Here is a 16,566-nt window from a genome sequence, read left to right on the forward strand (position 1 = left end):
CTCACAAGAGACGGTAGATGGTGAAATTTGGAGCTTCAAACAATCTGTTGGAAGAACCTCACGTTATCCAGCATGTGTGGAAGGAAATGAACTGTCAACATGTTTGGATTGAATGCCTGCATCATGATCTGATCAAATATTTGCTGTGTTTGCTGGTCTTCTTCAGAACTTAGACTGGGCATTAGTTTAATTGGTTACTCATGAATTGCTTAGTTTTGTGAAAGCATTCCATGTCAAAAAGGAAATCAGAGTCCGAATCAATATTTATTGTCAATATTTCAGCAGGATTATATTTCAACATCAGTGAAATTACAAAACAAATGATTTGGTGATAAGATGGTTACTACTGAGGCTAGAGCAACAATCAGCTGGGACCATTGATTTGGCAATCAGAACAGCCTTCACAGATGTTGACAAACTCAATCTCTTGAAGGAATGTTGTTGCGCTCTGCAGCAGGAATCAACAGGGTTCAATATCTGTAATGGTCTGGTTTAAAAGGCCCATCCACAGGAACGCTAAGATAAGACGATTGATCCTCTGTCAGTTTGGTTAATTTTACTCCGAGTTTCTCCAAGTGCGCAGCAGCCACTGCTTCATCCAGCTGCAAAAGACAAAACATGGTACAATCATCATCATCAGGTGCCATGCCCAGACTGAGCTTTGACTGCCATGGCCCACACACTCCTGTTTCGGGTCAAGCGGATCAATTCATTGGTATTCATTTCCAATTCTCTGGCTGCTGTCTCCATCATCATTTGTCTTTGCCTTCCTTTTGCTTTCTTCCTTTCAATCTTTCCCATAAATACCATGCATTCCAACTACTCTTTCCTAATCACATGCCCAAAGTTACGTTGCCTTTTCATGATCTCATACATTTTTCTTTGTAAATAGCAAATCAAAAACTGCAGATAACCATATAACAATTACAGCACGGAAACACGCCATCTCAGCCCTTCTAGTCCGTGCCGAACTTTTACTCTCACCTTGTCCCATCGACCTGCACTCAGCCCATAACCCTCCATTCCTTTCCTGTCCATATATCGATCCAATTTAACTTTAAATGACAATATCGAACCTGCCTCAACCACTTCTGCTGGAAGCTCGTTCCACAGAGCTACCACTCTGAGTAAAGTTCCCCCTCATGTTACCCCTAAACTTTTGCCCTTTAACTCTCAACTCATGTCCTCTTGTTTGAGTCTCCCCCATTCTCAGTGGAAAAAAGCCTATCCACGTCAACTCTATCTATCCCCCTCATAATTTTAAATACCTCTATCATGTCCCCCCTCAACCTTCTACACTCCAAAGAGTAAAGACCCAACTTGTTCAACCTTTATCTGTAACTTAGCAGATGCAACCCAGGCAACATTTTAGTAAATCTCCTCTGTACTCTCTCAATTTTATTGACATCTTTCCTATAATTCGCTGACCAAAACTGTACACAATACTCCAAATTTGGCCTCACCAATGCCTCATACAATTTCAACATTACACCCCAACTCCTATACTCAATGCTCTGATTTATAAAGGCCATCATACCAAAAGCTTTCTTCACCACCCTATCCACATGAGATTCCACCTTCAGGGAACTATGCACCATTATTCCTAGATCCTTCTGTTCTACAGCATTCTTCAATGCCCTACCATTTACCATGTATGTCCTATTTTGATTAGTCCTACCAAAGTGTAGTACCTCACATTTTTCAGCATTAAACTCCATCTGCCATCTTTCAGCGCACTCTTCTAACTGGCCTAAATCTCTGTGAGCTTTGAAAACCTACTTCATTATCCACAACTCCACCTATCTTAGGATCATCTGCATACTTACTAATCCAATTTACCACCCCATCATCCAGATCATTAATGTATATGACAAACAACACTGGACCCAGTACAGATCCCTGAGGCACACCACTAGACACCATCCTCCAATCTGACACAGTTATCCACCAATACTCTCTGGCGACTTCCATCCAGCCACTGCTGAATCCATTTTACTACTTCAATATTAATGCCTAATGATTGAACCTTCTGCTGAAATTCTGAAATAAAGAAAATACAAGAGGCTGGAAACAATCTGGTCAGACGGCATCAGTAAGAACAGAAGCAGCGTCAGGTTGTGGATACATAAGAATTAAAAAGATCATTTTTCAGCAGCAGAATTGAAGAGGAATCGTTAGAATAAAAGGGAACATCTCTGACAGGATGAGACCAAATGCCTTAAATGCCATTCATCAGATTATGAAATTTTCTCTATTGAAGATGCTAATAGCAAGGCTGCCCAAAACGTCGACTGTACCTCTTCCTATAGATGCTGCCTGGCCTGCCGCGTTCACCAGCATTTTTTGTGTGTGTGTGTTGCTTGAATTTCCAGCATCTGTAGATTTCCTCGTAACTGTGTACAACTTTGCTACAACCTGTCCATGCCAAAGGTGTCCACCTGGGCTAGTCCGATTTATAGAGAACCACAGCACAGAAACAGATCCTTCAGCCCATCTAATCCATGACAACCTGCCTAGTCCCATCAACCCACATCCAGCCCAGAGCCTTCCATACCCCTTCCATCCATATACTTATCCAAACCTAACTTTAATTTGGAAGTTGAATCTGATTCCACCACTTACACTGGCAGCTTGCTCTACACATACACCGAGTGCAGTTCCCTCTCTGACTCTCCTTAAATATTTCACCTTTCACCATAAAATCTATTACCTCTACCATGAATAAGCGTTGCTGAGTGTTGCAGTTTGATTTGAGTGAAACTTTTGAAGAGGTGATCAAAAGGACTGAGGGAAGAGGCTAGTAGACATTTTCTACATGGAATTTTAGCAAGGCCTTGACAAGATCTTGTTGCATGGTCCATATGGTTCAATCAAATGAATTTCCAGAAAAGCTAGCCAACTGGTCACAAAATTGTCAGTGGAAACAGGCAGAGGTGTTTGTCAAGGGTTGTTTTTCCAGAATAGAGGCCCCTGACCAGTAGAATAATATTTATCATAAGGGATAGTTATTGTGACCAGTTGGCTTATCATAGTTTGTAATTAGTATTGTGATGGATAGCTAAGGATAACTGGAAAAGTGGGCAAAGGAATGGCTAGAGGACTTTTGCTCAGAGAAGTAAATCTTGGGACTTAAACCAGGTCAGGACATACATGGTAAATGACAGGGCCCTGGGCAGTTCTGTTGAACTGAAAGACCAGAAGATACAAGTACATAGTTCCCTGAAACAGGTAAACAGGGTGAAGACATGCAACGGTACAAGAGCTGGCAATTGTTAAATTGTTAAATGTCAGTTGTTAAAAACATTGGATCTTGTGTACAATTCTGGTTGCCATACTCTAGGAAAGATGTGATTGAGCAAGGTGATTTAGAAAAGACTCATGAGGATTCTCAGCAGGACAGGCAGCATCTATGGAAAAAAAGTACAGTCAATGTTTCGGGCTGAAACCCCTCGGCAGGACTGGAGAAAAAAGCTGAGGAGTAGATTTGAGAGAATGGGGGGGGGGGAGGGGGGAGGGGGGACGGGAGAGTGAAACACAAGGTGAAATCTGGAGGGGGAGGGATGAAGCAGAGCTAGGAAGCTGATTGGTGAAAGAGACAGAAGGTCATGGAAGAAAGAAAAAATGGGGAGGACGGGTGCGAACACCAGAGGTAACACGAGAGAGGGACAAGGGAATGGGAAATGGTGAGGGGGGAAGCGGAGGCATTACTGGAAGATGGCGAAATCGAAGTTCATGCCATCAGGTTGGAGGCTACCCAAACAGAAAACAAGCTGGTGTTCTTCCAACCCAAGTGTGGCCTTATCCTGGCAGTCGAGGCGGCCATCGATGGTCATATCGGAATGCGAAGTAGAATTAAAATGGGCAGCCACTGTGAGATCCCACTTACAGGTGATATGAAGATAGCTGGAAGGGCAGATAGTTTTGAGGAGGTAGAGATGCTACAGAAGGATTCAGCCAGATGAGGAGAATAGGCAAAGAAATGGTAGTTGGAATACAGTGTCAGGAAGTGTATGGTCATGCACTTTGTTAGAAGAAAAGGGTCGACTATTTTCTAAATGGGAAGAAAATATATATAAAAAAAGAGACAGAGTCCCTGTGAAGAACTCCCTAAAGGTTAATTTGCAAGTCAAGTCTGTGGTGAGGAAGGCAAATGCAATGTTAGCATTCATTTCAAGAGGACTTGATTGTAAAAGCAAGGATGTAATGTTGAAACATTATAAAGCACTGGTGAGGTCTCACTAGAGTACTGTGAGCAGGTTTGGGACCCTTCCCTTTGAAAGGATGTGCTGAAACTGGAGAGGGTTCAAAGGAGGTTCACAAAAATGATTCCAGGGTTGAATGGTGTGCCATATGAAGAATGTCTGATGGCTTTGGGGCTGTATACTCTAATTCAGAAGAATAAGGGGTGACTTCATTGAAACCCAACCAATGGTAAAGGGCCTTGACAGAGTAACACACATAAAAGTTGCTGGTGAACACAGCAGGCCAGGCAGCATCTCTAGGAAGAGGTACAGTCAATGTTTCGGGTGGAGACCCTTCGTCAGGACTAACTGAAAGAAGAGCTAGTAAGAGATCTGAAAGTGGGAGGGGGAGATCCGAAATGACAGGAGAAGACAGGACGGGGAGGGATGGAGCCAAGAGCTGCACAGCTGCACAGGCAAAAGGGATATAAGAGGATCATGGAACTGGAGGCCTAGGGAGAAAGAAAAGGGGAAGGGGGTAAAAACCGAGAGGATGGGCAAGGGGTATAGTGAGAGGGACAGAGGGAGAAAAAAGAGAGAGAGAAAAAGAATGTGTGTATATAAATAAATAACGGATGGGGTACGAGGGGGAGGTGGGGCATTAGTGGAAGTTTGAGAAATCAATGTTCATGCCATCTCCGTCTCCCCCTGTCCCTCTCACTATACCCCTTGCCCATCCTATAAGACCATAAGACAAAGGAGCAGAAGTTGGCTATTCGGCCCATCGAGTCTACTCTGCCATTTTATCATGAGCTTCACCACTGACTCAACCTGGAGGTTAACCTTAAGGGTATCCTGTACGAGGACTCCCAAGTCCCGTTGCATCTCAGAACTTTGAATTTTCTCCCCATTTAAATAATAGTCTGCCCGTTTATTTCTTCTGCCAAAGTGCATAACCATACACTTTCCAACATTGTATTTCATTTGTCACTTCTTTGCCCATTCTTCCAATCTATCCAAGTCTCTGCTTCCTCAGCACTACCGGCCCCACCTATCTTCGCATCATCAGCAAACTTAGCCACAAAGCCATCTATTCCATAATCCAAATCGTTGATGTACAATGTAAAAAGCGGCCCCAACACGGACCCCTGTGGAATACCACTGGTAACCGGTAGCCAACCAGAATAGGATCCCTTTATTCCTATTCTGTTTCCCGCCAATCAGCCAACGCTCTATCCACGTATGTAACTTTCCCGTAATTCCACGGGCTCTTATCTTGTTAAGTAGCCTCATGTGTGGCAACTTGTCAAAGGCCTTCTGAAAATCTAAATATACAACATCCACTGCATCTCCCTTGTCTAGCCTACTTGTAATTTCCTCAAAAAATTGGAATAGGTTTGTCAGGCAGGATTTTCCTTTAAGGAATCCATGCTGAGTTCTGCCTATCTTGTCATATGCCTCCAGATACTCTGTAACCTCATCATTGACAATCGACTCCAACTTCTCAACCACCGATGTCAAGCTAACAGATCTATAATTTCCTTTTTGCTTCCTTGCCCCCTTCTTAAATAGCAGAGTGACATTTGCAATCTTCCAGTCCTCCGGAACCATGCCAGAATCTATCGACTTTTGAAAGATCATCACTAATGCCTCCACAATCTCCACAGCTACTTCCTTCAGAACACGAGGGTGCATTCCATCTGGTCTGGGAGATTTATCTACCTTTAGACTATTCAGCTTTCTGAGTACTTTCTCTGTTGTAATTGTGACTCCGTACACTTCTCTTCCCTGCTACCCTTGAGTGTCCGGTGTACTGCTGATGTCTTCCTCAGTGAAGGCTGATGCAAAATACTCGTTCAGTTCCTCTGCCATCTCCTTATCTCCCATTACAATTTCTCCAGCATCATTTTCTATTGCTCCTATATCTACCCTCACCTGTCTTTTACTCTTTATATACTTGAAAAAGATTTCAGTATCTTCTTTGATATTATTTGCTAGCTCCCTTTCAGAGTTAATCTTTTCCCTCTTAATGACCTTCTTAGTTTCCTTTTGCAAGCTTTTGAAAACTTCCCAATCCTCTGCCTTCCCACTAATTTTTGCTTCCTTGTATGCCTTCTCCTTTGCTTTAACTTTGGCTTTGACATCTCTTGTCACCCACAATTGCATCCTTCTTCCATTCAAAAATTTCTTCTTTTTTGGAATATACCTGTCTTGCACCTTCCTCACTTCTCGCATAAACTCCAGCCACTGCTGCTCTGCCGTCCTTCCCATCAGTGTCCCTTTCCAGTCAACTTTGGCAGTTCCTCTCTCATGCCACTATAATTTCCTTTACTCCACTGAAATACCAACACATCAGATTTCGGCTTCTCTTTTTCAAATTTCACAGTGAACTCAATCATGTTATGATCACAGCCTCCTAATGGTTCCTGTACCTCAATCTCTCTAATCACCTCCGGTTCATTACACAATACTCAATCCAGTACAGCCGATCCCCTAGTGGGCTCATCAACAAGCTGTTCTGAAAAGCCATCTCGCAGACATTCTACAAATTCTCTCTTGAGATCCAGTGCCGATCTGATTTTCCCAATCTATTCGCATGTTAAAATCCCCCAGAATTATCATCACACCGCCCTTCTGACAAGCCTTTTCTATTTCCTGTTGTAATTTGTAGTCCACATCACTGCAGCTGTTTGGAGGCCTATAAATAACTGCCATCAGGGTCCTTTTACCCCTGCGATTTCTTAGCTCAACCCATAAAGATTCTGCACCTTCCGATCCTATGTCACCTCTTTCTAATGATTTAATATCATTTCTTACCAATAAAGCCACGCCTCCCCCTCTGCCTACGTTCCTATCCTTCTGATACACTGTGTATCCTTGGACGTTCAGCTCCCAGAGACATGCATCCTTTAGCCACGTCTCAGTGATTGCCACAATATCATACCTGTCAATCTGTAGCTGTACGACAAGAGTATCATCCTCTGGGTTCCCCCCCCTCCCCCTTTTCTTTCTCCCTCGGCCTCCTGTCCCATGATCCCCTCATATCCTTTTTGCCAATCAACTGTCCAGCTCTTGGCTCCATCCCTCTCCCTCCTGTCTTTTCCTATCATTTCAGATCTCCCCCTCCCCCTCTCAAATCTCTTACTAGCTCTTCTTTCAGTTAGTCCTGATGAAGGGTCTCGGCCCGAAACGTCGACTGTACCTCTTCCTAGAGATGCTGCCTGGCCTGCTGCGTTCACCAGCAACTTTTATGTGTGTTGCTTGAAATTTCAGCATCCGCAAATTTCCTCGTGTTTGCAGTCTTGACAGAGTGGATGTTTCCTATGGTGGGAGAGTCTAAGACCAGAGGACACAGCCTCAGAATAGAGGGGTGTCATTTTAGAATAGGAATGAGGAGAAATTTCTTTAGCCAGAGGGTGAATCTGTGGAATTCTTTGTCACGGGCAGCTGTATTTATGTCTCTATGCATATTTAAGGCAGAGATTGATAGATTCTTGAATGATCAGGGCACAAAGGGATACGGGGAGAAGGCAGGAGACTGGGGTCGAGGGGAAAATTGAATCAGCCATGGTGAAATGATGGAGCAGACTTGATGGGCCAAATGGCCCAAGTCTGCTCCTATATCTTATGAAACCAAGATTGGAAGTGTAGTGGGCGGTGAGGAAGACTGTCAAGGCTTGCAGCAGGGCCTGGACCAATGAGTGAAATGGGCCGAAGCCATGGCAGATAGAATTTAATGGTGTGAGTTGCTGCACTTTGGGAAATCTATCTCGGGTAGGACTTACACAGAGAGCAGAAGGGCACTGAGGAGTACTGGCCTTCATAAATTAAAGGAGCACAGGAGTTGGGAAGTTATGCTGAAATTGTACAAGACATTGGTGATAACTGCTTTGGAAAATTATAGAAACAGAAAACCTACAGCCCCACACAGGCCCTTCGGCCTACAAGGCTGTGCTGAACATGTCCCTACCTTAGAACTACCTCGGCTTTGCCCATAGCCCTCTATTTTTCTAAGCTCCATGTACCCATCCAGGGGTCTCTTGTTTCCGCCTACAACACCGCCGCCGGCAGCACGCACTCACTACTCTGCATAAAAATAAAACTTGCCCCATGACACCTCCTCTGTATCTACTTCCAAGCACCTTAAAATTATGCTCTCTCGTCCTGGCCATTTCAGCACTGGGGAAAAGCCTCTCTTTATCTTATACACCTCTATTAGGTCACCTCTCATCCTCCGTCGCTCCAAGGAGAAAGGGCCAAGTTCACTCAACCTATTCTCATAAGGCATGCTCCCCAATCCAGGCAACATCCTTGTAAATCTCCTCTGCACCCTTTCTATACTTTCTACATCCTTCCAGTAGTGATGTGACCAGAAATGAGCACAGTACTCCAAGTGGGGTCTGACCAGGGTAATATTACCTCTCGGCTCTAACTCAATCCTACGGTTGATGAAGGCCAAAGCACCATATGCCTTCTTAACCACAAAGTCAACCTGCGCAGCTTTGAGTGTCCAATGGACTCTGATCCCAAGATCCCTCTGATCCTCCACACTGCCAAGAGTCTTAACATTAATACTATATTCTGCCATTACATTTGACTTACCTAAATTATGTCCTAAATTATATCCAGTTTTGTTCACTTACCTACAGGAAATATGTAAGTAAGTTTGAAAGAGCGCAGAGAAAATTTACAAAGATGTTGAGGACCTGAATTATAGGGAAAGGTTGAACTAGTTAGAACTTTATTCTAAAGAATGAGGGGAGATTTGATAGAGGTTTACAAAATTATGAGTACAGATAGAGTAAATGTAAGCAGGCTTTTTCCACTGAGGTTGGTTGAGACTACAACTAGAGGTCATAGGTTAAGGGTGAAAGGTGAAACTTAAAGGGAACATGGGAACTTCACTGTGTGGAGAGAGCCTGGAATGAGCATGAATTAGGATAGGTACATGGATGGGAAGGGTATGAAGAGCTGTGTTCAGGGTTCAGGTTGTTGGGACTAGGCTGATTAATGGTTTGACATGGATTAGATAGGACAAAGGGCCTGTTTCTGTTTCCATGACTATGACTCTACAACGTTTGTAAATCTTTTGATCAACTTCCACATATTGTAGCAGACTGGTTAAAAAATGAAAACCTGCGAGAAGCAAGGGAGAGTGGCCAATCAGATTCTAAACTGGCTCGGTGGCAAATGTAAATGTTAATAGTCGACTGATGCTTTTTATAGTGTTAACAGTCCATACCTTCATATATGGTGGTTGAGCACAACCCCATTTTTCAGAGGTTGTAAATACTGGCCATGTGTTTTGCAGGGTGGAGGAACACTTAAGAATGCAGGAAGATAAATAGTCCAGTTTCAAATGGATAGATTAATTTCAAGGATTTCCAAAAGACACTCAACAGCATTGCACACGTGGGGGCACAGTACCACTGCAAGCATTGCACTGCAGCTGTCTCATAGCTCTAGTAACATGTGTTCATTTCTGACTTACACTACAGGCTGTATCTCATCTGATTTATATCCATCCTTTGTATGATAAGATATCAGACTGACAAGAATCCTAGATTTTCAATTCTTTCACACATGTAACTACACAGAACCACACAAATAACAAGCTGCAATTAGTTGCATAAAAATAAAAGAAATTTTGTAAGATTATCATAATCATATATTGCTACATTTTCAAACTTTTATTACTTCCAAATTTGGCAGGCCAGGCAAAGCTGTTAGATGAAGTAGCTATGCCATTATGTTGCAAAGTATCCTTCCACTTGCACTTCCAATCTGTACACACATCTCAAAATATGGTTGTCAGGATAACCAGCAGCTGTGAATTACCTCATATGTAGCTGGATGGTGGGGGGAAAAGCACCAGAACCCTGAAGACTCAATGATTCAGAAACCGTTCTTCTCCACATCAGATTTTTGAATGATGCATGAACACCACTTAATTGTTTTTGTATTATTTTACTCCACATCAATAACAAACACCAAGGCATTATAAGGAATGGTCAGACTGTTGTGAGCAGTTTTGGGCCTTTACCTGGGAAGGGGCATGCTGGCATGAGAGAGGATCCAGAGGACAGTTTGATGGTTTAGGATCTTTACCTGGAGTCAAGAATGAGGGAGGGATCTCATTGTAGCCCATCGAATATTGAAAGGCTTAAAAGAGTGGCGTCTCTTGAGGGATATTCTGATTCAGGGTGTGGTGAACCTGTGGAATTCATTACCACAGACGGCTGTGGAGATTGTTTAAAGCACAGTTTCTTGACTAGTGTGACAAGAATACACAAAGATTAAGATGTAGCTGGCCTGGGCTGGCACCAGTGGAATCAGCAGTTGGTCTGCCACCTGTCTTCAGGAGAGAGAGATAAGGAAAACAATGGAGCAGCATTTGGAGATGTTAATGAGGGAAGGAGAGCTGTCAAGAGCGGCTCCCCCTTTGAACCCTGAACTGTTTGAAGTGACGGACAGGCAATACCCCAGCAGGGGGATAAAAAGGGACAGGTTCGCTAAGGCAGGACACACACGACACCCGAGGTAACAAGACCCTGGAAGCGGTGCGTCTCTCACAAGTCGGTGGGAAGTACCGGGCCATAGACGCACAGGGTGGAAAGGCACGATCGGCGGGAACCTGGTGTGTGTCCACCCTTGCCTGGGTGTTGGGTTCACCGCAGAGAAACGATCGCATCTGGAAACGGAGGGGTCACGGTCGGTGACCTCAGATGACATCACAAAGGACTCGCCCGAAAGCTGACTGCGAAGGTTTGTGTGTGGAAGCTGTTTTGAATATTCATTCGTTTTGCTCTCTCTCTCCTTCCCCCACACTGTCCATCTCCCACGGCAGCGATTACTGCCAACTGAACTGAACTAAATTGAACTGAACTTTGCGTCACCTTGAAACTGGCCATTTACCCCTAGACAACGATAGAGCTTGATTGATCCTGTTATCTGAATTCTGTGTACATGTATGTTTATCATTGCTGAACTGTTGCATTCATTATCCTTTTGATTAGAGTACCGTGTTGTTTGTTCCTTTAATAAAACTTTCTTAGTTCTAGTAATCCAGACTCCAACTGAGTGATCCAATTCTGCTGGTTTGGCAACTCAGTTACGGAGTACGTAACATAAGTGGGGTTCTCGTCCGCGATTTTGAATGCTAAATTTGGGACAGAGTAAATTGATTGAGTCAAAATTCCCAAAAGAAAGAAAAGACAAGCAGCAGAAATGGAGGCTGAGGAAATTATAAAGGCGCCGACCTTTGAGGCATTAGAGGATGCCAGGAAATCGGAATTGGTATCTGTGGCCAAATGGGAAGTCGACAATGAGGAGAGAGGAGATACACAGAACTATCGTAGAGCACTATGTATCTAAAGGTGCGTTTCCCCAAGGCGAGCTGGAGGTGGTGTCTATTGAAAAACCTGCTGGAGACGCGGTACAGGTACAGCTTGAAAAACTGAGACTTGAGCACGAGTTCCGGGTACAGCAGTTAGAAAGGCAGGAGAAAGAGAAGCAGTTAGAGAGGGGGAGGGGGAGAGGGAGTGGGGGGGGAGAGGGGGGGGGAGAGGGGGGGGGAGAGGGGGGGAGAGGGGGGGAGAGGGGGGGGAGAGGGGGAGAGGGGGGGAGAGGGGGGGAGAGGGGGGGGAGAGGGGGGGGGGAGAGGGGGGGGGAGAGGGGGGGGAGAGGGGGGGGAGAGGGGGGGGGAGAGGGGGGGGAGAGGGGGGGGAGAGGGGGGGGAGAGGGGGGGGGAGAGGGGGGGGGGAGAGGGGGAGGAGAGGGGGGGAGACACACACACACAGTCGGAGCGAGAGGAGAAACAGAGGGAAAGGGAATTCGAGCTGGAGAAGTTAAGGATAAGGGCAGAGCAGGGGCCTGTGCCAAACCAAGGTGGAGGGTTCCGGGCGACCCAGGAGGTTAGGCTGGTTCCCCCATTTGACGATACCGACGTGGATTGGTACTTTCTCCATTTCAAAAAAGTTGCTACCAGTCAGGACTGGCCGAGGGATAAGTGGGCTGTGTTGCTTCAGAGTGTACTGAAAGGGAAAGCCCAACAAGCTTACTCAGCTTTGTCTGCGGAAGGTGCCCAGAGGTATGAGGTGGTGAAAGAGGCCATCCTCAGGATTTATGAGTTGGTCCCAGAGGCATACCGGCAGAGGTTCCGGAATGCGAGGAAGCAGTGGGACCGCACGTATTTAGAGTTTGCCCGTGAGATGCAGACATATTGTGAGCGTTGGTGCGCCTCAAAGGGGGTAGAGGGGGATTATGACAGACTGCTACAACTGATCCTGATTGAGCAGTTTAAAGGTTGTGTCCCTGAGGGTATGAGACCCTACCTAGATGACAAAGAGGCAGCCATGTTAGCCGCAACTGCTAAGTTAGCGGATGAGTATGCGTTGACGCATAAAATGAAGTTTGCCCCAAGTAAAGGCTACCAGAAGGGTAGTCAGGACGGCGGGGAGAGTCCGCCAGAAAAGTCAGAAAGTAAGCCGGGGACTAACGAGAAGGATAAGGTAGACCGGGAGCAGTCTGGTAGGAAGTCTCCTGGGGTCGTCTGTTATAATTGCGAGAAAGTCGGACACTTTGCGTCCAGGTGTTTTGCCCCAAAGAAGGAGACGGGAAAAGGAAAAATGGCGATTTTGACTGGCTGTATCGAGCTGGTAAACGAACCGCTAGGGAAGGACAGGTCTGCCAAAGTTCAGGAAGGGCATGAGAAGTTTATCTCGGCCGGATTGGTGTCAGTGAAGGAGGGGTTAAAACCAGTTCCAGTGCGGATCTGGAGAGACACGGGAGCGTATCAGTCACTAATACTGAAGAGTGTATTAGAGTTTAGCTCAGAGACCCAGACTGGGGAGGTCAAGGTCAAAGGTATTGGAGAAGGGACAGAGGCAGTCCCTTTGCACCAGGTACACTTACAAAGCAACCTGGTCTCTGGACTAGTCACGATTGGGGTGAGGCCCGAATTACCGATGAAAGGCGTGGAAGTCTTGCTCGGTAATGACCTCGCCGGGGGAATTGTGTTCGAAGCAGTGAGATTGACAGGTCAGCCTGCCAGCATTGAGACCCCGCCCATGGACTCACAGGTTCATCACGGGACTGCGGTAGTAAATTTAGCTGAGACGTTTCTGCCAGCCTTGTACGAGAAGGGGGTAGAAAGTGAAAGGAAGGAGTGTAGTGAAACAGGAGGCAGTGAGGGAGCTGAGGCAGACTTAGCATTAGCCAGGAAGGACTTTATACAGGCACAAGAGTGAGACAAGGGGCTGACGGTTTTGGCAGGGACAGCTCTCTCTGACACAGAATTAACAAGGGAACTAGTAGGCTATTGTGTGGGGGAAGAAGTGCTAAGGAAGAAAGGGAAACCAAGTACAGTACCCGCAGATGAGGAATGGGGGGTGGTGCAAAAGAGTTATGGGGATGAGATTTTTAACCTGGCCCACAAGGTACCCCCCGGTGGACATTTTGCGGTGCTGGAGGAAACAGTTGGTGGAATCATGAAAGAGGTTTACTGGCTGCCCAGGGGGAAGGATGTTATTGATTATGGCCGACGCGAACTGAGACGGTCATGGGCTTTTGATATGCTAACAAACCTAGCCGGTGTTAGCGCGGAAATCAATGAAGCTAGGGGACCCTGATAAGAGAAAAAAACCATTTTGAAAAGATGAGTATGGTATCGACCAGATGGGAGAAGGCTATTGTTTTGGCCAGCTCTGCTGATAAGGTCTCTCCCTTAACCCCCGAACAAAGCGACTCTTTAGGAGCAGTAATTAAACGACTCGCACACGTGTGTTTGATTGTCCCGAGGCGATGCAAAGAACTGGGACGTTGGGTGGTGTCTGTTTCACTAGGGTAGCCTAGCGAGCAACTTCCTTATAGAATGAGTAATTCAGTGACAAAAGGGCTGACGAACACAGAGGTGTGTATTGGCAATGTAATACGGCTGTCTGAAGCCAGCTTGATAGTGAACCTTGAAAAAAATGAGTTCGGCCACATGAAGGTCACTTACCTGGGAACTGTGGTGACACAGGGGCAGCTGGCAGCGATGCAAGCTAAAGTGTGGGCTATCTCTGACATCCCAACCCCGACAGACAAGAGGGCCCTCAGAAGGCTCTTGGAGATGGTGGGGTACTGTAGGAAGTTTTGCAATAACTCTGCGGTCACTACCCCTCCCCCTCCTACTAAGCCCTTGCGAGAGAAAACTAAGTCGAAATGGGACGACCCTTGTTATTGTGGTCCGGGACAAAACCCAATGAGAGGTTACATTGATCGCAATTCATCCGTGTTTTTGGCCACTATGAAGCTTGCTAAGTTGGAGCCTGGTCTAAGGGATTATTAATAACATATAAAAGGAACAGGACATGTGATGGCTGACTGTCTGCCAGGTGTTGACAACTTCAAATTCGCTGTATTAGCCAAATAGCTGATGAAGATGTGTATTTGTGTGTATCAAATAATGTATTCATGTTTGTAATTTTTACCCCCGGTAAAAATCCTTAAAGGGGGGAAGTGTGACAAGAATACACATAGATTAAGATGTAGCTGGCCTGGGCTGGCACCAGTGGAATCAGCAGTTGGTCTGCCACCTGTCTTCAGGAGAGAGAGATAAGGAAAACAATGGAGCAGCATTTGGAGATGTTAATGAGGGAAGGAGAGCTGTCAAGAGCGGCTCCCCCTTTGAACCCTGAACTGTTTGAAGTGACGGACAGGCAATACCCCAGCAGGGGGATAAAAAGGGACAGGTTCGCTAAGGCAGGACACACACGACACCCGAGGTAACAAGACCCTGGAAGCGGTGCGTCTCTCACAAGTCGGTGGGAAGTACCGGGCCATAGACGCACAGGGTGGAAAGGCACGATCGGCGGGAACCTGGTGTGTGTCCACCCTTGCCTGGGTGTTGGGTTCACCGCAGAGAAACGATCGCATCTGGAAACGGAGGGGTCACGGTCGGTGACCTCAGATGACATCACAAAGGACTCGCCCGAAAGCTGACTGCGAAGGTTTGTGTGTGGAAGCTGTTTTGAATATTCATTCGTTTTGCTCTCTCTCTCCTTCCCCCACACTGTCCATCTCCCACGGCAGCGATTACTGCCAACTGAACTGAACTAAATTGAACTGAACTTTGCGTCACCTTGAAACTGGCCATTTACCCCTAGACAACGATAGAGCTTGATTGATCCTGTTATCTGAATTCTGTGTACATGTATGTTTATCATTGCTGAACTGTTGCATTCATTATCCTTTTGATTAGAGTACTGTGTTGCTTGTTCCTTTAATAAAACTTTCTTAGTTCTAGTAATCCAGATTCCAACTGAGTGATCCATTTCTGCTGGTTTGGCCACCCAGTTACGGGGTACGTAACACTAGCAAGGTCAAAGATATGTGGAGAAGGTAGGAGAATGGGTTTGAGAGGGAGAATAGATGAGCCATGATGGAATGGCGGAGCAGACTTCACCGGCTGCATGGCCTAATCCTGCTCTGATGTCTTGTAGTACAAAGCTGATTCTGACAACCATCAACCTACCATATTCGGCCATGCATTTCTTTGTTATTTATAGAGTTGTCAGAAGTAGACTGGCTACTACATTTGCCTAAAAAAGTTTCAAGTGATTAACGTTATGCAAAGCATTGCAGGGGGATGGAAATGAGTGCCAGAACAGTTGGTGGAGACAGATGTTAAGACCTCAGACAAAGTCAGGAATCAAAAAGTTAAGCAATGTTTTGAGCTGCATATATTTCAACACAAGTGGCATTGTAGGAAAGGCAGGCGAGCCCAGGGAATAGCTCAACACATGGAATTATGATATTGTAGCCATCAGTAAGATTTGGTTACAGGAGGGGCAGGGCTGGCAGCTCAATATTCCAGGGTTCCGCTGTTTTAGACATGACAGATTTGGGGGGCGGGGGGGGAGGTGGCATTATTAGGGAAATCTCACAGCAGTGCTCAGTCAAGACAGACTGGAAAACTCGTTTAATGAGGCTTTACGGGTGGAACTAAGGAATAAGAAAGGTATTACCACATTAATGGGGCTATATTACAGGGCATAGGATTTAGAGGAAAAAACTTGGTAGAGAATTTGTCTTGCAGTGTCTCAGACCGAAATATTGATTAATATGGATATGTTTCCGTAGATGCTGCCTGTCCTGCTGAGTCCCTGCAGCATTGTGTGTGTGTGTTGCTTTGGATTTCCAGCATCTGCAGACTTTCTTGTGTTTAAAATTTGTACAGAGATTGCAAACTGTTACAAGAAACACAGTGGTTGTAGTAGGTGATTTTAACTTTCTGCATATTGACTGGGACTACCACACTGTAAGAGGAATAGATGGGATAGGGTTTGTCAAATGTTTTCACGAAAGTTTCCTTAATCAGTGTGTAGAGGTCCCAAAGAGAGAA

General features: G+C 45.6%; 1 protein-coding gene across 1 annotated transcript in view; it reads right to left on the minus strand.

Moving 5' to 3' along the window:
* Positions 1 to 245: 245 nt before the first annotated feature.
* ahcy (adenosylhomocysteinase) overlaps positions 246 to 16,566 on the minus strand; it is a 114,003-nt gene continuing 97,682 nt past the window's right edge. Inside the window, exon 10 of the mRNA XM_072244999.1 lies at positions 246 to 602. Within this exon, the coding sequence (XP_072101100.1) occupies positions 471 to 602 (132 nt within the window). The 3' untranslated portion in view covers positions 246 to 470. The remainder of the gene's footprint in view (positions 603 to 16,566) is intronic.

Source organism: Mobula birostris, chromosome 2 (assembly GCF_030028105.1).
Source record: "Mobula birostris isolate sMobBir1 chromosome 2, sMobBir1.hap1, whole genome shotgun sequence".
NCBI classification, from domain to species: domain Eukaryota; kingdom Metazoa; phylum Chordata; class Chondrichthyes; order Myliobatiformes; family Myliobatidae; genus Mobula; species Mobula birostris.